This window comes from Hemicordylus capensis, chromosome 5 (genome assembly GCF_027244095.1).
Source record: "Hemicordylus capensis ecotype Gifberg chromosome 5, rHemCap1.1.pri, whole genome shotgun sequence".
NCBI lineage: Eukaryota > Metazoa > Chordata > Lepidosauria > Squamata > Cordylidae > Hemicordylus > Hemicordylus capensis.
The window spans coordinates 12,901,462-12,924,932 of record NC_069661.1 but is presented as its reverse complement, the minus strand read 5'-3'; the positions used below and the strand labels follow the sequence as shown (position 1 = coordinate 12,924,932).

The 23,471-nt window shown below is 46.3% G+C and overlaps 1 protein-coding gene across 8 annotated transcripts in view; it reads left to right on the top strand.

Annotated features, from left to right (window-relative positions):
* SLC4A4 (solute carrier family 4 member 4) overlaps positions 1–23,471 on the top strand; it is a 310,714-nt gene that overhangs the window by 71,090 nt on the left and 216,153 nt on the right. For all 8 annotated transcript variants that reach the window (XM_053252941.1, XM_053252940.1, XM_053252945.1 and 5 more), the window contains one exon: positions 10,260–10,433. In XM_053252941.1, coding sequence (XP_053108916.1) covers positions 10,260–10,433 — 174 coding nt within the window. The remainder of the gene's footprint in view (positions 1–10,259; positions 10,434–23,471) is intronic.

Genomic DNA, 23,471 nt, shown 5'->3' with positions numbered 1-23,471 from the left:
GCCCCGTCCGTCTCTTGAATTGCTTTAATTCTGTGGTCAGCTTGATAATAGAAACACATCATAGCAAGCCTGTAGTCCTAATACTTTAATATGCTGCCAACAGAACTAGACAATCTCTTTAATCTTTTGATCACATGTGCACAGTGCAGATTTTGGTAATATGAAACTAAAGGTGTGTGTGTGTGTGTGTGTGTGTGTGTGTGTGTGTGCAGGCAAAAACCATCTGCATTGCTTTCTCACTCTCACTCTCTTCTGCAGGGAGAGGGAAAATTACAGTATGGCTTTCTGTTCTTAAAGCTTGAGCAAGAGAGTTTTGCATTTCCTCCTTCCCCTCCTGCCCTTTCGAAGGCTCTCTTGGAGGAAGCGGTTGGCATTTGTTTACCCTGTCAAGATAAACTTCTGGACTTTCCTCCCAGGAGCGCTGTAGCAGGAAACACTTGACACAGTTTCTCAATGTGCCTTTATATTTCAGTCCTTTTCCCTTTTACTGGTGCAGCTGAGTTTTCTCATGAGAACCATGCCATAAATAGCTTTTGTCACAGTGGTGCTCAGCAACCAGCTACCACCACGAAGGGGTGTTGCTCTCGGAGATGTTGCTGCTACGGGTCAGGCTCCTGGGTTTGTGTAGAGATTGGGAAAGTTCCTGGTCATGGGCTAAGAGGCCCACCCCTGTCTTTACGTGGTGGAAAGCATGCAGAAAGCAAGGATTTTGAATTAATTAATGAATTAATTAACACACTTCTATACCGCCCAAAACTCACGTCTCTGGGCGGTTTACAACAAACAAACAAAAAGCTAAAATGTTAGTTTAAAATAAATGACAACCAAAAAATGCTCTTCAGCACTGCAGTGCTTAGCTCATTTCCCTCTCCCATTTCAGCCTGTCCAGTCTTAAGGTCTGCTTCAGGTGCTCTAACTACTGGCCATTAGAAGGATGGTGATCACAGAGAGGACCTTTTTCGTGGTGGCACTGTGCAGGGATGGCCAACCTGAGGCCCTCCAGCTGTTGTTGGGCTACAAGTCCCATCATCCCTCACCACAACTTACTGAGGCTGGGGGATGATGGGAGTTGTAGTCCAACAGCAGCTGAGAAGCCTCAGGCTGGCAAACCTCATCTATAGAATGCCCTCTGTAGATCCGTTCAGGAAACACCAACACTGGTGAAACTTGAGGCATTAGGTTGAGAAGGCTCTTAATGGAGTGACATGCATTTTTTTATGCTTTTGTCTGCTTTTAATATGATTTTAAAAAAATGTTTATGTTGTTACATTGGATTGTTCTTTGTAAGTACCTTTGCATATTTCATAAAATGGAAAAGTGAGGCACAGGCTATTCACACAACTGTGCATGATGAGGTGGGTGGCGGGAGGGAAGGCAGGCTTCAACCTACCTCCACCCGCCCCCAGACAACCTCTCTGAGCTCCTGTGGCAGGCAGGCTGTGCGCCCACATGACAAGTGCTGCCGGGACCAGCATGGATGACTATCTGTGCTTCTCCTGGCAGTGAGGTATCCCGCAGTGCACATGGGGATTCCCTCAGGGGATGGGCACTCTAGGGGATTCCCTCAGGGGGACAGGCACATGCACCCACACAACCAGCACTGCCAGGAGCAAAGCAGATGAATCTCCGTGCTGCTCGGAGGCTGGGACTCATTGTCCCAGCCTCCCGAGATCCCACAATGCACTGCGTGACATACGGACATCTCTGTGTGCGGCTGGGCTGGAAGCAGCCTGGCTTGCACACGAGCAAGTTGTTTGGGTTAAGGGAGTGCTTGCTCCCTTAACCTCGGCTAGCAGCCAGGTGAAAAAGCTGGGCTAGGCGGCACTGGACTGCAGGGATTGGGTCAGACCCCGGCAGTTCACATGTGCAGCCTAATCCAGGTTTGATGTCCCTAGATTGGGTTAGGCTGCATGTGAGCACAGCCTCTGTGTGTGCATAGAAACCCAATTTTGGTCTTTATCTCCGTGCGCAAGGGCCAAGCCCAGCTGGCATGGGGAAGTGGGGGTGAGGCGAACCAGTGCGCCCCACATTTCCGTGCATGGAGGAAATGCACGGAGCATTTGTGATCAGAGCATTTATGTGCTGTAGAGAATTCTGGTCCAGCTCATGCAAAATGTTGGGCAGGTCCTTTGGAATTAGCAGTGGTCCTTCAGGAAGTTGGGGTGTGCTCAACACTCGAGGCAGTTTGTCTGCTATTGCTCTTCTTCTTCTCTGGGAACCTCTGATGAGCTTCTGAGGAGTCTCTGGATTTCAAGGGACACTGTTTGGAAGCCACTGCTGTAGAAGAACACCAGAACAGCCCTGCTGGATCAGGCCCAAGGAGGCCCATCTAGTCCAGCATCCTGTTTTGCACTGTGGCCCACCAGATGCCGCTGGAAGCCACAGACAGGAGTTGAGGGCATGCCCTCTCTCCTGCTGTTACTCCCCTGCAACTGGTACTCAGAGGCATCCTGCCTTTGAGGATAGAGGTGGCCTTTAGCCCTCCGACTAGTAGCCGATGATAGACCTCTCCTCCATGAAGTTATCCAGACTTCTCTTGAAAGACAAGTGTCTTTTTTTAATCATTGGCTTAAAGAGAAGCTATTCTCACAATCTCCGAAAACCGGGCTAGGGGGCCCCAGCCCAGTTTTCGGAGGATGTGTGCTGAGCCGCAAGGCTCCCGTTAGCAGACCTCCTTAACTGCCCCAACCCTTAAACAAGGTTAGCGGAGTGAGCGCTCTGCTAACCCCATTTCACTGATTGTGAATTGCCATGGTACGCAGTCTGGGAGTGCTTCTGGATCCACACCTTTCCCTGGTTCCTCAGGTTGAGGCAGTGGCCAGAAGGGCTTTCTATCAGCTTTGGTTGATACTCCAGCTGCGTCCGTTTCTTGAGGTTCATGATCTCAGAACAGTAGTACACTTGCTGGTAACCTCCAGACTTGATTACTGCAATGCGCTCTATGTGGGGCTGCCTTTGTACGTAGTCCAGAAACTACAATTAGTACAAAATGCGACAGCCAGTTTGGTCTCCGGGTCATCTTGAAGAGACCATATTACTCCTGTATTACAGGAGTAGCACTGGCTGCCAATAAGTTTCCGGGCAAAATACAAAGTGCTGGTTATAACCTATAAAGCCCTAAACAGCTTAGGCCCACGGTACTTAAGAGAGCGTCTTCTTCTGCATGATCCCCATCGTCCACTGTGTACATCAGGGGAGGCTCGTCTGTGGCTACCTTCATGTCGTCTGGTGGCCACCCAGGGAGGGGCTTTCTCTGTTGTCGCCTGGAGACTTTGGAACGCGCTTCCCGTGGGAATAAGAGTCTCCCCGTCTCTAGCGGCTTTTAAAAAGTGATTGAAGACTCATCTTTTTACCCAGGCTTTTTAACTTTTTAACTTTTTAAATTTTAGACTGTTTATTGATTTGTTTTAAATTGTTTTTAGAATTTTAATTGATTTTAATGTTTTGTTTATTGCTTGTTGTGAACCGCCCTGAGACCTTGGTTTGGGGCGGTATACAAACATGTTAAATAAACAAACAAATAAATGGTGTGGCTCCGCACCATGGCGACTCATGAGGAGAGACACAATTCTCCCCAGAATGCCCCCTGCACTTGCATGGGGCATCCTAGGACTTCCGGGAGCCAGGTGGCCCCCAATCCCCGCTGCCCCTACCGGCTCCGTGGCAGAGCCAGTAATCGCGTGGGGGCCCGATTTGGCCACCCAGGGTGAGCTCCCAGGGCTAAGCTCACTTTCCCCGCAGAGCCCGGTTAGGCTCTCCACACGGATCATGTGTAGAGCCTCAGAGACTCTTGTTCCTTTCTATAATTCTCAAACTTGGGTCCCTGGATGTTATTGGACTGAAACTCCCATCACCTCCAGCCAAAATGGCCATGGGGATTGTAGTCCAACAACATCTGGAGACCCAAGTCTGAGAACCTCTGCCATAATAAATAATACAAGAGAGGCATCTTATAAAGTGGCAATTCTCTTATATTTAGCAGGGGGCGAGCAGCTGTCGCTATCCGACTCCAAGACAGCGTCCCTCCAGTGGCTCTTGCTGGTGTCCACTTTGTGTCTGATTTTAGGATGTGAGCCCTTGTGGGGCAGGGAGCCATCTCGTTGGTTGGTTTCCCTGTGTAAACCGCTTTGAGAACTTTTGTAGAAAAGCAGTATATAAATATTTGTAGTAGTAGTATAGGTGAAGTTTTTAAGGCTTGAGAACTCCTGCCCTAATAAATACTGTTATCGAACATTTTAGTATTTATGTTGGTATTTTAATAAATTTTTAGTATTTATTGAAAAATTTAAGGGAGGGGATTGGGCTCTGTCCTTTGTGGCCAAGTGCCACAGATCCTTTCGGTGTGCATCTTCAGAAGCCAAAAGATTAAAATGCCTAGGACACTGAAATATTTTTTCTAGCCTAGGTGGTCCTTCACACAGTCAAAGACTGCGGGTCTACCTGGGTCTGGCAGCTGTGTGTCCTCCCAATTTTTGGTTGTGTGGAAGCTAGGAGGAAAACCTGGGTTGCTTTCCCTCCTACTTTGCTTCCACCCAGTTCAGTGCTACCCAGGTTCTCCTCTTTTTAGCTCCCAAACCCGTCCCAAATGCTGTTTTTGATGGTGAGCTCTCTGTGATATTCTCACGAGCAGCAGAAACTGGGCGAAGGGAGCCTGGCCTGGTTCCTGCTGCTTGTGTGCTGCAATGGCAGAAGGCCTCCCTAAATGCCCGTCACCCGAGGTTAGCAGAGTGCACGCTCTGCTAACCCCATTTTTTTGGTTGCGTGTTGCTGCGGTGCAGCTCTGCGCCATGATGACTCATGAGTAGAACCCCCATTGGGGAGGCTACAACAAGCCTCCAGGTGTCAGGGGGCTCCCCAGAATGCTCCATGCACTTCCGGTGGCCTGGAGGCCCCTGATCCCCATCGCTCCAATGCCCTGCCATGACGGAGCTGGTAATCATGTGGGCAGCCAATCCGGCCGCCCAGGGCGAGCGGCCTGCTCGTGTGTGGGGAGAGTGAGTCAAGGTCGTTCTCCCTGCAAAACCCTTTACGGCTCTCCACACTGCTCGTGTGGGGGGCCTCTGTATTTTTCTGTGAAGATGGGTGCAGGAAGGCTGGCCTGGGCTCAGGAAGGGCCTTGCTGAGGAAGTGGCTCTAGGAAATGGTACACCTGAGGCAGGGGACTCTTTTGGGTCTAACAGCACGCCAGAAGGCATAATGGATGGAAGTAGAAGGAGCAAGAGGAACAAAAGAGCCTGTTCCTCCTCTGCCCTGTTTCTGAAGCAGAGGCCTTTTCCAGCCCGTTCTGTAGAAGTGTGTGTGTGTGTGTGTGTGTGTGTGTGTGTGTGTGTGCGTGCACGCGAGCGTGTGCAGTTCACCTGAATTGCCAGTGGCCATGTCTTAGGAGTCTGTGTTGTGCAAGGTTGACTTTTGCTCCAGGTACCCAGGGAAGGAGGTGGACGACTTAACCTGTTCTTGGTTAGGTGATAAAGCACGTGTGTGGCTGAGCCTTTGCAGAGCTGCAAGCCATACCCAGAATATGTGGACACACCCTTGATGACTGTTTTGGAAACTGCAGCTGATGTGGGCGTTGCTCCATGCTGCCTCTGCATAGGTCGGGAGCTCATCGCTTGCCCAGAATATAAGCTGGATTTTTGTTCCTTCAGTGCCACATACAAGACCTAGATACCGTTAGACTGTTTCAGCCCTGCGTGCCTGAGGGTGAAACTGGACTTGACAATAAATGTGTGGCTGCCGTGGACAACAGCTGCCACCTTCTAGCTCCTCTCTCAACCAGTACAACCTGCATTTACAGCCTGCCCTTTCTCTAGGGAGCTCAGGGAAGCACACGTCTTCTCCCCTTTTCTCTTCACATCAGCCCTATGAAGTAGGTTAGGCTGAGAGACAGTGACTGACCCAAGGTCATCTGGTGAGCTTCATGGCTGAAGAGGGTTTTGAACCCAACAACTGGGTTCAACCAAGTGTTGTACTCTCCCAGTACAACACTTTAATCACTGCACCATACGGGCCCTCCTTGGGTATGGGAACGAGTCACAAAGTGGATGCGCTTTGGTGGCAGTCTTAGAGCTTCTTCTCATGATTAGTAAGAAGGGTTCCAGAGTGGTCTGTGGAGAAGGTGGGTTATACTTACCTTCCCGCAGATGAGCGGCTCTCCCTCCCTGGATGGGCAGATCACCTGCCCAGACAAGCACTGGCTCCTGCTGACCCTTGGTAGCTCCAAGAATCAGGGTACTGGGCTGCATTGCCTTGTGTTGGTCCGCCCCCTGGAGCTCCAGTAATGCACCACATGAGTTCGCAGTGCATTATTGGGACACCCCACCCCATGTCTACCAGCTGCGGCTGCAAGCAGCCGCGGCTGACACACGATTTGAAAAACACTTGCTCTCCTAACCCCATTTTGAAGGGTGGCAAGGTAGGCGGGTTTGCCACCATGCTGCCGGTGGGATGATCCCGGCATTTCACACGTGTGTGCAAAACCGGGCTGCGCTCCCTTAGTTTAAAGTCTAGTGTGGTTGTGAGAGGTTACTTGATCTGTGTGCATGCGTATGTTTGTGTACGTGCGCATGCACATGCTTGTGGGGTCCGCTTGACTTCGCTTTTATCACACTTGCACAAGCACCCATTCAATAAAAAGGGGGAAAAACGAGAGAAGAAGGAAGGAAAATAAAAGGCCTTAGGAAGGAAAAGAATAAAAAGTTGTTCCCTAGTTGCCCCCCAACACATTTAATGGTGCCTGTAGCCATATTTGGACACTATGTTTTATGTGCATTCAGGTGTCTGTCTATACATAGGCATGTGCTTTTTTTCTGAATTATAGTATATGTTCATTTTGAAAGGGAACCTGGTACAGACCCTCTTAAATACAGGTACAGATAAGAAGTATACTGCTCTACATGCATTCAGTATAACATATGAATAACTGTGTATGTACAGATCCGTACTTGCAGATTGTGCATGTGTGTTGAACATAATGTATGAGTAGGTCTCATATACATGGTCATGTTGGTCTCTCTTATTCTTCAGCATCTCTTTGTTCTTTTGCTGCTAGCTGTGATCATTCTTTCAGCCATCACACCAGTCTTATTTCTCACTCTGTGTGTGTGTGTGTGTGTGTGTGTGTGTGTGTGTGTGTGTACATACGCAACATGAGCTGAAATGTCCAGTCCATGGTGTACTGTGGAGGAATATGACAAATATATTTATATATCACTTTTCAACAAAAGTTCCCAAAGTGGTTTACATAAATATAAATAAATAAATAAAACTACTCCCTGTCCCCAGAGGGCCCACTGGAGAGATACATGAGAGAGAGACGCCAGCAACAGCTACTGGAGGGATGCTGTGCTGGGGACGGATAGAGCCAGTTGCTCTTGCACTGCTCATTAAAGAGAATCACAAAGGGGCCTCTTTGCTCAGTTAGCAGGGGACTAACTGAGGAGGGGTGTGGAAGTTAGGGCCCCTAAATTAGAATCCTCCAGATAATGCCATGATAATTCTTGTGCTAAAGACACTGCCCTTGCGCTCTTGCCATATATGTTGCAATGATGCGGAAGTTGCCCTTAAGCAGCAGAAGGACAAGTGCTAAGGGGATTTGTGCTACATGGGAAGATATTTCAGGCGGGACTGATGCAATCACAATCTGCTGGTATTACTTCCTCCTCTTCTTCCTGGCTGTAGTCGAGGTGGGGCTGTAGTGGTCAATGAGCATGTCACTTTTTGCTCAGGGCTCAATTTTTCAATAGCGTTAATACTCTCGGGGGGCTGATTTGCACACATACACCCCTTCCCCAGACATTGAAAGAATTCTTGCAGCAGTTACTAATGTCTGATTTACTCAACATTTTTTTAAAAAAATCAGGATTCTGTTCTCATCTTCAGATAAGATTATAATGGTTCACATTCAAGAGACTGTGGCAATGTCTTGTCTGCAACGAAGAGCACCCATTAGATTCTGTTTAGGGATGTAGTATTTACTGGCTGACGTACAGAGCCAGGATACACTGGTGCAGTGAGAGAGCAGCCTAACAGAACTTCCCAGCTAACTGCTCCGGTGCAGTAAGGAAGTGCCCTCCCCTTCCCCAGGAAGTCCAATGTGTCACCCAAAAATATGTTTCCCGCGGGCCATAGTACTATATAGTACAGTGTATTCCTATGTTGTAGTACTATACAAAAGGGATCAACTTTAAAATCAAGACATCAGACTTTTCTCACCGTACAACTCATGCATTTCAAAGAAAGAAAAGAGGTTGTAGGCTTAGATTTTTGGAAAATGAAACTTATTTGCAAACATAGAGATGTAATCAGGGGCGGAGCCACCATTGAGTGGAACCTGGGCCGCTGCCAATCAGGGGCCACACCTGGTGCCCCTGCCACACCCCCTGTGTCTGACATCAGACGCAGGGGGCGTGCCTTGGCTCCCAAATGGGGCTGTGCAGCCCCGTTTGAGAGCAAATACCGGCTAGTAGCCCTGTAAGGTAGGTCAGTATTCTTATCCTCATATCATAGAATTCATCACTGATGTGGAGAAAGAAAGAGAGGGTTCTCTGCTTAAGACTACATAGTTGCTGACATGCAGAGCAAGGATGCACCAGTGCAGCCAGAAAGCAGCCTAATGCACCAGTGCAGCAGGGAACTGACATTTCTGTGCCACCTGAGAATATGTCCCCGGGGGTTGTGCAGGGGTTCTGGGCCACTTCCTGGGGAAAGGGAGGGCACGCCTTGGTTGCACCAGTGCCTTTAGTTGGGACGTTCTTTTAGGTGGTTTGCTTTCTGCACCAGGGCTTCCATGCTCCGTACTTCAGCCAGTCGGCCCTTTCTCCCGATCAGGGACCTGGGCGGGAGGGCACGCGGGGAGGAAGGCTACAAAAGCTTACCTCCCCCACAGATGACCGAGTCCCAGTGGCTGGGCATGCGGATTGCATGTCCAGACAACCTACTGTTGTCCCAAGCAGTGCAGAGTTGCAGGGGCCGGGATGCATTGTCCTGGCCCCCAGAAATCCCACAATGCACTGTGAGAGTGCACGGTGCATTATGGAGATCCTTCTGCAGACAGGCGGGCAGTCCTCCGTGTCTTGGCATTGGCTGAAAGCTGCCGGCGCGGAGACATGGTCAGTTAAACAGGGTTAAGGGAGTGCGCACTGGGCTTCATGTGGCTCCCGGCGGTTCTCATGGGCAGCCAGGCCCAGGTTTGGCTGCTCGTGAGAACAGCCTCAGTGAGTTCATGATAAAAGTGGAGTGAGAACTAGTTCATAGCTTAGTCTCTCTTAAGGTCCTGCGTGGCATAGGCTCTTGAAGCAAAACAGCAAGAACTGACAGCCCAGGTTATACCACTGTTACTCCTGGATCTCAGTAGTGTGCATGTCTGTGTTGGTTTCTGTGATGAATCTTTTCCTATTACTCTAATCTGCAAAATATCTGCAACATGACTCTGACTGTGGTTGGGAACAGTAACTACGGAGGTTTTAGTGTGAAGGAAAGCAGCTGATAGCACGTGGAGATAATTCACTTGTTGGGTTTATGGGAAGCACACCTTCAGATAAACATATTCCCATCTGTGGCGGTATATGTACGTTTGTTTATCTGTTATTCTCCACCCAGAGCCCTGAGAAATGAGTAGGTAAAACCACATTTATGTGACCACATCAAAGACACTTGTTCGTAATCTATGTGAAATCCAGGATAAGGGATTCAGGCTTGTTTGGTTTTTTTGGAAAAGAAGATGGGTTTTCAGATTATGAAGACAACATCTGATTTATTTCTTAAGGTGTTTTGCTATGTAACATTGAAAGTGCTCTTTAAATTTCTCATCTGTGGAAATCTACGTTGGCTAAACTATGAAGTTGAAAAACCACTCTTGTGCTGCATTAACAACATTCATATTCAGTGTGGTCTGATAGACTCTTTTAGATTCTTGGCAGCAGAGTTGCATTTTTTTAAAGAGCCCTAGTCCTAATTGTTTTAAAGAGAAGCTTGAAAAAAAGAGGCCTGCTATGACCACTTTGCTAAATACAATACAGATAAAATCACTCAATCTCTTATTAATACCGCATTTTAGAGAGGGAAGCGGGCAGCTGTGTGTTACTGAAGAAACTATCTGTGATCCCTCTGATCTGAATTTCTAGTTATCAAAGTTTGGTATCTACTGTATACCTAAGGATGATATACTATGCAACTTGTATTAATTTCATGATCAATATGCATAAATCTCACTGGTTACAATCTGCAAAATTGTAAAAATATTGCAATATATTTGTTCCTAGGTCATCATACAGTCTATATTGGGGTTCATGTGCCTAAAAGTTACCACAGAAGAAGGCGCCACAGAAGAAAGCCCAAGGAAAAGAAAGAAAAGGAGAAAATTTCTGAAAACTACTCTGACAAATCTGATGTTGAAAATGCTGATGAGACGAGTAGTAGCATCCTCAAGCCTCTGAGTGAGTAATGGGTAATTCACAATGTTGCTCAAGAGAGCCTACAGTGCCAAAGGGAGGATGCCCAGAGGAGGATATTAACTGTAAAGTGTGAGCTGAAAACATTAGGTTATACAAAATGTTATGATTTCATGGTTGAGGAGGAGCTCAAATTCTATACTAGGTATAAATGGATGTGTAAAACTTGCTTTGTTTTCAGAATTGGTTTAAATTCCAACATTTTTTGTTGTACATTTTGGAATATTTTTGCAATGACAGAGCTGGGACGGCAAAGATTCCGGATTCCCTTCCTTCTCTTGGACCATGTTTTTGTATGCAATAGTTTCGCCAGGTGCAGAGATGCGTTTGGGTATCCCATAAATAAAGAAGCATTAGGATTGCTTGGTTGTTGAGGGAGCTTCTGAAATAATGACCTGTCATTACATAGTCATTTGAATCTAGGTTTAATGTGGGTTACCAGCATTAGTGTGATCATGTGAACCTATGCCAAAGTGGTTTATGGCCCAAGATGAATCTCAGGTTCCTATCTTGGTGTGAGTTCACTCAGTCATGCTAATGTCAGCAATCCTCATTAAATCTAGATTTGAATGACTGTGTGAATCCGGCCAATGTATTTGCTTTCTATCTTTCCATTTATGATTTTTGAGTGTCAAATAGTGACAAGATTTTTGACAAGTGTGTCAAGATTTTTGATCTGACTGATGATTAAAAGGCAGTTTTCTGTTGGTTAAACTGAAACTCAGGGAGGCTCTACACATGGTCGGTGTGTAGAGCCTTACCGGGCTCTGTGGGGAGAGTGGGCTTAGTCCGCCCTCCCCGCAGCTGAGCAGGGTGCCGTCCCTGGGCAGCTGGATCGGCCAGCCACACAACTACTGGCTCCATCACAGAAGCCCCAGGACACCCTGCGCAAGTGTGCGGGGCATTCTGGGGAGACGTCAGAGACTGGGAGGCTTGTTTTAGCCTCCCAGTCGGGGGTCTCCTTGTGAGTTGTCATGACGCAGAGCCGTGCCGCAGCATCTCACAATCAGAAGAATAGAGTTAGTGGGGTGCTTCCTCTGCTAACTTCGTTTAAGGGAAGAGGTACTTACTGTGGTTTGCTGCCGGGAGCCATGTGGCCTCCGTTGCAGCATACAATCACAGGATAACAGGCTAGGCTCCCTTTGCCCACTTCCCTGTGGTTGTGAGAATCTCCTCAGGGACTAGTTCAAGACTGGAAAAATCCCACGCGTCTGACTCTTTGGGGGGTTGAAACCTGCTCCAGCCAGAGATAAAGTCCTTTTACATTTGGCTGTTTTCCCCAACTATGGGATTCAAGCAAATCATCAGGCTGGTTCACATAATTATGAATAGCACTGGAGAAGCCTCCTGCCCTGGCTCAGGAGTTGTGCTCGCTCCAGTTTTCTGCTTGAATGTGAGTTAAAAGCAACGTTGGAGGCACCAGCAGTGACAGTGTGCTCTGCAGGAGTTGGGTTGCGGGACTCCCTCTTCCCACAGCTTTACCCAGGTCTTTAATGCGGTAGGAGGGAATGCCCTCTGACCCAGCTGCGGGTTAGCACGTGATCACTGCCAGCATCTCCGACCTTGCTTTAAACTTGCACTCGAGCAGAAAGTGGGAGTGTGGCCAGCTCCCGAACTTGCTTAGGAGGCTTCCCCTACCCAAGTAATGGTCATGCGGACAGCCCAAGTATCTTTTCAAGTCACCCAGGAGGACACATGCCTCCCTTGATGAAAATCAGTTGCGGTATGAATTAATCAAGGACAAACGTTATACATGTAGGAAGTGCTTCTTTTTAAAAAATTGAATTGCTCAGTCAGTGGCCCTCTCTTTTGGTGGAACTCCAGGTTGCTAAACCTGGATGCTGTCTTCTAACCACTGGATTAAGATTAAAATGCCTAGGACTTTGAAATTTTTTCTAGCCTAGCAGGTCATTCACACAATCTAAAACTGTGGCCTACCTGGGTTTGGCAGCTGTGTTCTCCCAATGTTGGGTGGTGTGGAAGCAAGATTAGAGGAAAACCTGGGTAGCTTTTTCTCCTACCCTGTTTCCACACAATCACTTCTGCCCAGGCTTTCTTCTTAACTTGCTTCCACACAACCAAAAATTGGGAGCACACACAGCTGCCAAACTAGGGTAGAACACAGTTTTTGATTGTGTGAATGACCTCTAGGTCTTACTGGACGATATATTTGGAATGTGGAAGGAAAGTGATTAGATACAGTTGAAGTACTAGGAGGATGAGATGTTGCCTGGTCTACTTCCGTATGTGCCTGGGGTAAGGGTTCTTATGTGTAGAAAGGTACAGCTGGTGCCAGAATGTTGACCTTGTCCTCTGTGTTGGTGCAACAGCCACAGACTCTGGATTGACTCACACAAATGAGGCACACCCTGATTTCTCAATGTTTAATGGCTTGCAGCTGAATATGTGAATGAAAACTCTACAAAAAAGCATTGGCTGAAATCCTAAGTCTGGAAGTGGACACGTGTCAAGGAGACTTGCTGTGAATCACTTTCTTAGCTGCAAAGAATGGAGTGTGGGGTGGGGGATTTTTGTCCAGCTCTGTTCCCCTTGTAAATGGTCTGCTGCACCACTTGAAAAAGGTCTTGCAGCCCTTGGGAACAGATGTTCATGTCACACTGGGCATTTCATGGGGAAGCAGAGGATGCTCTGCAGTGCGGTACTCTTGAAGCACTCTGCAGTGCGGGTGTGTCTTCCTTAGTTAGGATGTTGGGCATTGTGTTCTAGCTGACACGGGACAATTATGAACATTCTTTTTGCAAAGGCTACCTGTGGTGGCTCATTCACATGTATGATTCGTTACCTGATGCTGCAGTCAACATGCAGCATGTGAGAAACCCACTTTCTTCCTGCCCTACCAGTAGCTTTCCCCTTTGTCATTACAGCACGACAGCTGACAGGAGGAGAAAATAGGGATGTTTCCCTTCTGATTCCTTGCCTGACATTCTGTGGGTCTTTTAGATCCACAAGAGCTCCAGAGGTGGCAGGCTAACTTGGAGTCTAGTCATCTTGTGAGCCTTTCTTCATGAGGCTTTCAACTTGTGAGGCTTTCTTTGCAACACAATTTTGCCCAATTGGCTCTGCCTTCCTTGCCAAGTAGAAAATGCCACAGAAGCTGCAGTTGCCCCAGATGAAACCTATATCAGATTCATGGGAGCCAGCATCTCACACAAATTCATGGAGGATTTTCCTATCAAGCTAGCTAAGTGGAAATTCTGAGACTGTATACCTCGGAGTACAAGATGCTGGCCAAATGAAAGAAGGCCATCATCTTCATGCCTTGCTTGTGAATTTCCAGAGGCATCTGGTTGGGTTAGATCAGGAGTTCTCAAGCTTGGGTCTCAAATTGTTGGGCTGCAACTCTGATCATCCACAGTGGTCATTGCAGATGGGGATGGTGGGAGTTGTAGTCCAACAACATCTGGGGACCCAAGTTTTCGAACCCCTGTACTGGATGGATCCTTTGTTCTGACTGAGCAAGGCAATTCTCATTTAGACACCAGCCCTGCACAGGGCTTGATCAATACTTCAAAATCTTAGTTGCCAGTATGAAACTTGCAGAAGCTTAAGTGACCAGGTACTGTCTTAGCCCAGAGGTCAGTGTTTTTACATCATCTGGCAATCAGGGAACCCATTCACTTTAAGGAAAACATAAATGAAATATCTCCCCCCCAACCTTCCCTTTCATCGCCATACAGTCTGGAAGATTTTAACACAACTGTCTTGTTTCTTAAGAGTTCCAGGAATAGACTAGCAGGGGGTGTTGCAGTTCACAAGATTAAGGGGCGATGGGATGTTGGTGTGCATGAAGCTTGCGTAAGGCTGATTTGCTCTAAAACTGGCTTCAGCCAGAGCTGATTTAACAAGTGCTAAAAATCTATTGGGTTACAATTGTGCAATTGTGACTCTGCTAAAATTTGTGTCCAGATTTCTTAAAGACTTAATTGGCTTCAGATCACAGTGTAGTCATGCAGACCTGGGGAATATTGTTGCAGGGATTCTAAGACTTCTTTGAATCCGTACTTTTTGGGTGTGGTTTCATCAGGAAAACAGCTCATAGAAGAGGCTTGCAAACTATGTCATTATGAATCTCCTCAGTTCTTCTACTATTTCAGTGTTTTATGCACTGAAGTTGTGTGCCGCTATGATATGGGAGTGATGCCGTCCTTACCTAGGAGGGCTTGAAGTGTAGTTTTTGTTGCTGAAAGCCACCAGAGGCACCTTTTTAGATGGTGGCTCTCATAAATTTAGCAGGTGGGGAGCAGCTGTCCCTGTTCACCCTCAGCACAATATCCATCTGGCAGTTGTTGCTGGAGTCTCCTTGGTTTTCTTTTTAGATTGTGAGCCTTTTTGCAACCACATTCTTATTTCTTTTTCTGTGTAAACCACTTGAGGACTTCTTTGTTGCTGACAATCAGATAACAATAACAAAAAAATAATATGCCTTTGTATAATGGCATAGAATATTATTATTATTATTATTATTATTATTATTATTATTATTATTATTATTATTAATTTATACTTTTATTAGATGTTTTTCTTGAAATTTTGATTTATCCCCCCCGTCAGTGACTGAATAAAGAATAATCTATCTCTCTATCTACCGTTGTGGTTGTTATTATTATGCAATCAAACAAATTCTTAAGAGCCCAGGTCAAATAATATTTGTTGTGTTTTTCCTCTGCCAGAGATCAAAAATAAAATATAATTGAAACAAACACGATATCCCCAAAGTATGTATTTGTTTGTTTTAAAAAATGTATAAACTACCTTCCTCTGAAAGGACAAAAGGTATCTAACAGTACAAAAGCTAAAGCAACCAAATACAACATGCAACATTTAAAAATTATAGCTACTCAGAATATTCGGAATTTTACATTCTGAATCTGTTTGCTCCTGCCTAAGAGATAGAGAAGAACATGTAAAAAATTGCGTGCCTTGTGTGAAAAAGTAGTATTCAAAGTGGTGCACCATAAACATTATAGTACATACTAAAAACATGCAACCAGGCTAAAGCTAGTTAAATAAATAAAGTTGTGTCGACTCCTGGCACCCACAGAGCCCTGTGGTTTTCTTTGGTAGAATACAGGAGGGGTTTACCATTGCCTCCTCCCGCACAGTATGAAATGATGCCTTTCAGCATCTTCCTATATTGCTGCTGCCTAATATAGGTGGGGATTCGAATCGGCAACCTCTTGCTCCCTAGGCAAGTTACTCCCCTGCTGCGCCATTAGGTGGCATACCCACTCATAAGAACAAAACCCAGCAGCCACAGATTTAGGAAGAAAAAGGACCCAGGAAAGGATGTTTCCCCAAAACTATGAAACCTGGTGGGAAAAGTGTGTCCTTACACTGAAACAAGACAGTGGTGTAGCCTGCTGAACCTTCCGAGAGAGGGAATTCTATCATATTGGTGGCACAGCTTGAGACATCTGATTTTGGAGTGCTTGGCAAATGAACCTGCTCCTGTAGGTGGGAATCCCTTCTGTGATGTCTTCAGCCCATGGGGAGCTATATGTGGGAGGAAGGTGTCTGTTTGTGAGATATTCAGGGCTTTAAAGAGCATCCCCAGAAATTGAGCCTAGAAGCAAACTGGCAGCCATTGCAAATAGGCCAAGATAGGTATGTGTGCCCAGCCCCTGCTGTCTGGCGGGTGGCTTCTGCACTGTCTTCAAGTGTGGCCCATATTGTAGGATTCAGGCCCTCCAGGTAGGAGGACTTCTCAAGGATTCCCCTGTAAGGGAAATAAGCAACTCTCCCCTTCAAATACTGCAGTGCAAGCAATTTTTTTTTTAAAAAATACCTATTCAAGTTTCCTCTTTCAGCACTTCTTTTAATATTTTTGTCCTGTTTTCCCACCACTTGTAGCACCCAAAGAGCTTCTGAGTTGAAGGATTGTTGTCTCAGGATGTCTGATCTTGTTTGCAGGGGTAGCTGAGTGATTGGACTGAAATGCTGCACATATGCCTCTGGTTTCATTTTTTAAAAAAGAAATGACTGCTAACGTGGATCTGACTCAGCTTCTGAAATTAATCTATGGATTGCTATTGTGTGTGTTTATAAGTGTGTGTGTAATGTACCCGCTGCTACTGTCTCAGCTGTAGCCGTGTCATCCAAGGCCTTAGGTTAATGTGCAGCTTTTAACATTTGTGACTCAAAATGCAGCTTTCCCTGGAAAGTAAATTCCACATAATCTGATTAGGCAGAAAGCTAGCATGGTTCAGACTCCTGCTTTCTGGAAGGCTGCCGTCTGGCTGCATCCTTGTTTGGTGCTGGACCGTACCTGTCTGTAGGGAATGTGCAATAAAAATTAGAATTTGAAGATGAGTAATGATTTAAACATTTGGAACAGACTGTATGAAAGAGATTCCAGTGAATCCACGAACAGGTTTGAACAGTTGGCTAAACTGCATGACCTCATGTGAACCTAATGCTTCACTATGCTAAAGCGTTGTGTCTGAATATCTGAATTGTGGTTAAGGACTGGCTGAAAACTTGAAATGTGAAGCTATGGTTTGAAGTAGGTTTGCACACCATGGTTGTATTAAGAATGGTTTAAAAGTTTTCCATCTGCACTGAGCAAGCCATGGTTAAAAATTGCTTCCCCACCTCTTTGCTTGCCAGGTGCCAAGCTGATCTTTGTATATACATGCTGTCCAAAGGCAGAGCTTACTCACCAAGTTATTCTCTGTACATTTGAGATCTTAATCAGAGTAATGTAGCAAGCCATGGTCAATGCTAACCGTGGTTAAGCTTTGTGCTTCAGACTTCTAAGTCTAATACTCCAGCCTAGCTCTTTAAACACATGAGGAGGAGTGTGGATGCAGTTACTTGTTTTCATGAGGTGGTGGCCGTTTGTTTAAACTGCCCCTCTATATTCAGTTTTACTAGTAATGTATTCGATGGAGGATTAAACCACATGTTTAGGAATGAATGATGCAGTTAGGCACTGGGTGGGTGGGATAAATGTCTACTCCCACACTTCTTCCCCACGCTTTTATGATGGACTGGTCTGAATACTGTCTAAACTGCCCCAGATAATTTTCTCCCTTAATAAAAAGCAGATCACAGGCTCTCTGATTCTAGGTAATGCAATCCAGCTGCTTATCATCTTTGTGAAATGTGGGAGGTTCAGAATATTGATTTCAAGGTATTACTGGGAAGTGGTGATGTTAATTACCTTTGGTCGTCCCGACCTTCTGTGTTCTTGTTTTTCATCATTCAGAACCAAGGGATTGGCTTACCTTTTTGGCATCTGAGCACATGCTAGTTAATATCAATTACCATGTTGCTCATAGAGCAAGCCAGCCTGATGTGTGACCCACCAAGCCAAATACAATCCAGCAGATGTATGGTAGCCCACTAGGTATTTGATAAGCCTCCTTCTTTATACTGCCTGCCTGGGATGGGAAAAACAATGACTATTGACCAGCTGTGGTGCCATAATACAAAGGCTGCTAACTGTGTTCAGCAAGGTTGGCTATAGATGAGGGCTGCACAGCTTCAGCCCTCTGGCTGTTTTTGGACAGCCAAAATCATCCCCAGCCTCAGTGGCCAATACTTCGGGATGATATGAGTTGTAGTCCAACAACAGCTGGAGGGTCAAAGTTGTGCCGTCTCGCTGCAGACTGTATCATTGATCAACACTGACTTAGAGGTTGCACACACTCAGTGGTATCACAATTCCGTAAGACACAGTTCTGAATGGGATTTGTGGGGAGAGCGGGCTTGACCCGCTCTCCCTGCACACGAGCAGGAAGCCCTCCCTGGACGGCCAGATTGGCCACCCTGATGATTACTGGATCTGTCACGGAGCCAGTTGGGGCGGTGGGGAGGCCCTGAATGATCTGCACGAGTGAGTAGGGCATTCTGGGGAGCCCCCCCCCTTCTAAAGCCGGAAGGCTTGTTGTAGCCTCCCAGTCGGGGCTACTTATGAGTCGCTGCGGTGCGGAGCCACGCCGTGGTGATACATGAGCAGTTAACACACTTTCCAGGCATCCTGTGCCCGAAACCTGGTTAAGTGGCGGCTACCCAAGTGGATTGGCCACCGCACCGCTCCCGGGAGCCGCATGTCTCCCAGCGGTTCTCATGCGCAGTGGGAAACGGGCTAGGCTCCCTTAGCCCAGTTTCCACGACGTACTGTATGAGAATAGCCTCTTTGTCTTTGCTCGCTGTTGACCAACTGTATTTGCTTTCAAAGCATAGTGCGTAGCAAACACTTGAATCTTTCATTTCCAAAACAGCCCTCGGATGTAGGTAGGTGATGCATTCTGGATAGGGGGGCGGTGGTTGAGACAAAGGGCCCATTCACGCAACCGTTTGGGAGGGCGGGCGGGTGGGCAGGGAGGAAGGCTGCCTAATCTCCCCTTCCCCAATCTCCAGGATGTTGCTGGGCGCCAGGGGCGTAACAAGGCTGGAGTGGGCCCAGAGACAAAATTTTAAAATGGGCCCCTCGCTGATACACACACACACACACACACACACACACACACACACACACACACACACACACACACTTACTTCACAATATATAGTCATGTGACTTGCCTCTAGGGGGCCCCTCGAGACGTGGGGGCCCCCAGGCAGCCACCTCCCCTTGCCTAATAGTAGTTACGCCCCTGCTGGGCGCACAGATCACACGCCCAGATGCTTCGCTGTTGCCCCTGGCAGCAGAAGCTCTCCTTCCCCACAGACAGTCGTCTGGGAGTTCCTGGGCATGCTAATCATGTTTCCAGGCAGTCCACGGCTGCCACAGGCAGCGCAGAGGGGCGGGGATCAGGAAACATTGTCCCGGCCCCCCTAAATCCCACAATGCACTGCACGAATGTGTGGTGCATTGTGGAGATCCCCCTGGCGATGGCTGGGAGCCTGTCCCTGTGCCAGTGCCAACTGGGAGCAGCTGGTGCTGACACACGAGCAGTTAGCCCGGGATAGGGGCATTCTCACACACTTCCCCCCAGCTACCCGGCGGGCTCCCTAGGTGGGTTTGCTGCCGGAAGCCGTGCAGCTCTCTGCAGTCCTCACAGGCTGCCCTAGGATTGGATAAATAGGGACAGTTGCCTTCCCGCTACTAAATATAAGGCAGTCATCACTTGAAAAGTACCTCTTTCCCCCTTTAGCAGGATTACTGAGACAATGCATGTCAAGCCCTTTGGACAGTTGAAATGAGCCATATGAATTAACCATGAGTAGAATCATTCATACTAGCCCTGGCAAGAGGGTTCAGGTGTGCTGGACCTCTGGCGAGGTCATTGATGCCCACAGATAGGTGGTCAAAGGTGTCCTCTTGACTTCAGTGTACACAGTACACTGTAGGGGGCCTTGTGGGAGGAGAGTTTCATTTTCATCCCCGGAGTCTTCTTTTATTTTGTCTATTTATTTTACATATTTTTATACTGCCCAAAACCTACGTCTCTGGGCAGTTTACAACAAAAACAAAAAGTTACAACATTAGTTAAAACAAATAAATGACAAATTAAAACATTGGTTAAAATAAATGACAACAAAACATTAAAACATTGTAAGAATTTTAAACCTTAAAACAATATTTTAAAATGAAGTTAAAACTATTAAAACGGTATTTAATTAAGAGCCTGCGTGAACAAATGTGTCTTTAAAGATTTTTTTAAAATTGTCAGAGATGGGGAAGAATTGTCAGAGATGGGGAAGCTTTTATTTCAGCAGGGAGCGTGTTCCTTTTGCTTGGCCATGTCACATTTTATTATGTGTTTTTGAATTTAATGTAAACCGCCCTGAGCCACTTTAAGAAGGGTGGTATATAAGTCGAATAAATAAATTAAATACATGTCATATATGTAAAGCACTTGAAATGTGCACGTATACACTTTCTCTGTAATAAAAAATTCCTCTAACATACGCAGGTATTCTTATCGCCATATTATTACAGATGGGAGATCTGACTTGCTGCTTGTCAAAAGCTATGTCGTAAGTTTGTGTTTTGAGATGGAGTTTCCACTGGGGACTTCCTGGCTCCTGCTCTGAATCACAATGTTGCATTGGCTCTTGGAGAATGTGGGAAATCTAAACACCTGTTTTGCTGATTTGGAGCCATCCCCTCTTGCTTCCTCATCTCCCAGCCAACTCTTTGCAAAGGTCTTGGTGTTTTTTTTCCCCATGTTGGGCTACGTTGTACATGTTGCATGTGCTTCTGTTTGAACGCTGTCACATGGCTCTGTCTTACCTTAAATGAACTCAGAAAAATTATTATGGAAAAGTACAGTCTGAGGAAATGTCACACACACACACACACACCCGTCTGTGTACCTCTGAAGTATCGTTGCAGTTTTCAGAGTATTTCTCTGTGGTCTGCTCCCACACTACATTGAAAATGCAACTGTTAATGGATCAGTCAATTAGATTAATCCATTAAAAACCTTTTTAACTGACAAAAAGCATTCCTAATTATGTTTTAGAAATGTTATTTATATTTAATAGAAGTCCCTACCACAACTAGGGTGGACATGACCAGTGCTTTCTTAGAAGGGGAGACTATTCTTCCTTCACCCTCACACAGGAGATGCCTCACACAGGCATCTTGTGACGTCTTGTGACATCTGCTGTGTCACAAGACGTGCAGTGACTAAAAACAAAATATACAGTGTTCTTCAAAACAATGGTTTTAATACTATGCAGATTTTATGCAGTTTTGGTGGATTAAACGTAATTTGATCAGTCAACCAGTATTTCTTTAGTTGGGCAACCGTTCTAGTACTGTGTAAGATGTATCAATAGAACTTCTCATGCCAGAGGCCCCAGTGGAGATGCATGCTAGTGTGGGGATCTATCCATAGGACTTGCTTTCCCCACGTGATTGTTTTTAATGATGCTTCACTGGAGCCAACAGCACGGGAATGGTTATATGTGATTGGCACCACACTGCAGACGAGGTAACCTTTAAATATGACTGTTGGCCTTCTAAGAGTGTAGAACACTTCCAGAAGGTGGGACCGTTAATTAAAGCTTTTTACCTTTTTGATTTTAAAAGCAAGGAGATCTGGGGGGAGCCCATAGAACAAGTGGCAATTTCTCAAAGGTCACTATACTACGTGAGTGGGAAGGGTTCTGTGAGTAAGCCATTACAGGATTTAATTTCATTTTTGCATTTATTCCCTGTGCAGCTCAGAATTGGCCACTTTCCCCTTCCACTTCGGAGTGCTCTGTGTTGTTCAGAAGCTATGGCTTGAGCTACTTTGTGTTAGCCGGCTCGAGCAGTAGTGTGCTATAGGGGCAGGATATAACTATTTTAAATAAATAATAAATATGCTGACAGGTTGGTCCAGTAAAAATGTTCTCTCTCTTGTCTCTCTTACCTTAGTGTAGGCCACTGTGCACACACAGCATTATGCTCTCTCTCTCTCCCCCCCCGCCCAACTATCTGAAGGAAAACAATGGAATAGAACTTGGATAGTGAATGTGGAATATAGGAAGCTGCCATATACTGATTCAGACCATTGGTCTATCTAGCTCAGTATTGTCTTCACAGACTAGCAGTGGCTTCTCCAAGGTTGCAGGCAGGAATCTCTCTCAGCCCTATCTCGGAGATGCTGTATGCTTTGGTAGTTTGTTGGTTCAATAAAAAAGTCTTGTCCTATTAAAAAAATTTTTTTTGTCCTATCTTGGAGATGCTGCCAGGGAGGGAACTTGAAACCTTCTGTTCTTCCCAGAGCGGCTCCATCCCCTAAGGGGAATCTCTTACAGTGCTCACAATCAAGTCTCCCATTCATATGCAGCCAGGGCAGGCCCTGCTTAGCTAAGGGGACAAGTCATGCTTGCTACGACAAGACCAGCAATCCTCTCCTGTTAGGAAACCTGACCCATTAGGGAATTTTCAACTGTGGCCTGACTTGGTATCAAGTCTGATCTGGTAGTGCCTTATGTGGATTCTTGGTGTTCCATTTAGCCTAGGGAGAAGCTACAATAAGTTGCAATAGCCTTTCTGGGCCAGGCAAGCTCTACCAGCATCTCCCCTTGGCACTCCCCGCCCCCCCCCTCAGTTTGCTTCTCCAGTCCTCTCCCCTTCCCACTGCATTGCTTTCTCTGTTCAGCATTCTCTTTTATCCCAATCTGTGAAATGGGAATAAGAGTGATTTGTTTCAGGAATGGGGCTGCTGAAGCCTTTCTACAGGCCAATCCAGATGGGGTGTCCTTAATAATAAATCCCACGGGCTTCAGTGGACTTAGCTGCTAAGTAAGCATGGATAGGGTTGCATCCTCAGAGAGCAAAAGTGCGGTATTGTTCATTTCTCAAAACTGGCTTGGCACAGGCTTCTCCCTCCTGTGCCAAGTGGAACCACCAACAGACAAATCACTTTGTATCTTGCATGGCACATTCCCCTTGGCTACAGTGAAGTCCTATCTTCATGCAAGCCATAGAGGAAGAATTCTGCACTAAAGTTTCTTGAGGTTTGATAGTCCCCAGAAACGGATTTCTGGGGGACTATCAAATGAAATGAAAGATTTATTTTACTTTCATGGAAGAGCATTTTGCCCTGAAAATGAATAGGATCATAGGAAGCTGCCTTATACCAAGTCAGACCATTGGTCCATCTAGCTCATTATTGTATACACAGACTGGCAGCGGCTTCTCTAAGGTTACAGGCAGGAGTGTTTCTCAGCCCTGTCTTGGAGATGCCAGGGAGGGAGAACTTGGAACCTTCTGCATGCGAGCATGCAGGTGCTCTTCCCAGAGCAGCCCCATCCCCTGAGGGGAATAACTTGCAGTGTTCACACATGTCTCCCATTCAAATACAAACTAGAGCAGACTCTGCTTAGCAAAGGGGGCAATTCAGGCTTACTACCATAAGACTAGCTGCTGGACTCATCTTATTTTGTCTGCTTGTTGTTTTATTATCTCTTGTTTACACAGTCAGACAGGTGTTATTGACTGGTTTGTTTTATCCAGACATCGAGTCCTTCCCAAGGACCTGGGATGCCAGAATTTTATTGTCAGTTGTTATAGATATCGTCGCAGAATATAGGCTGTTCCCAGTAAAGCTGCTT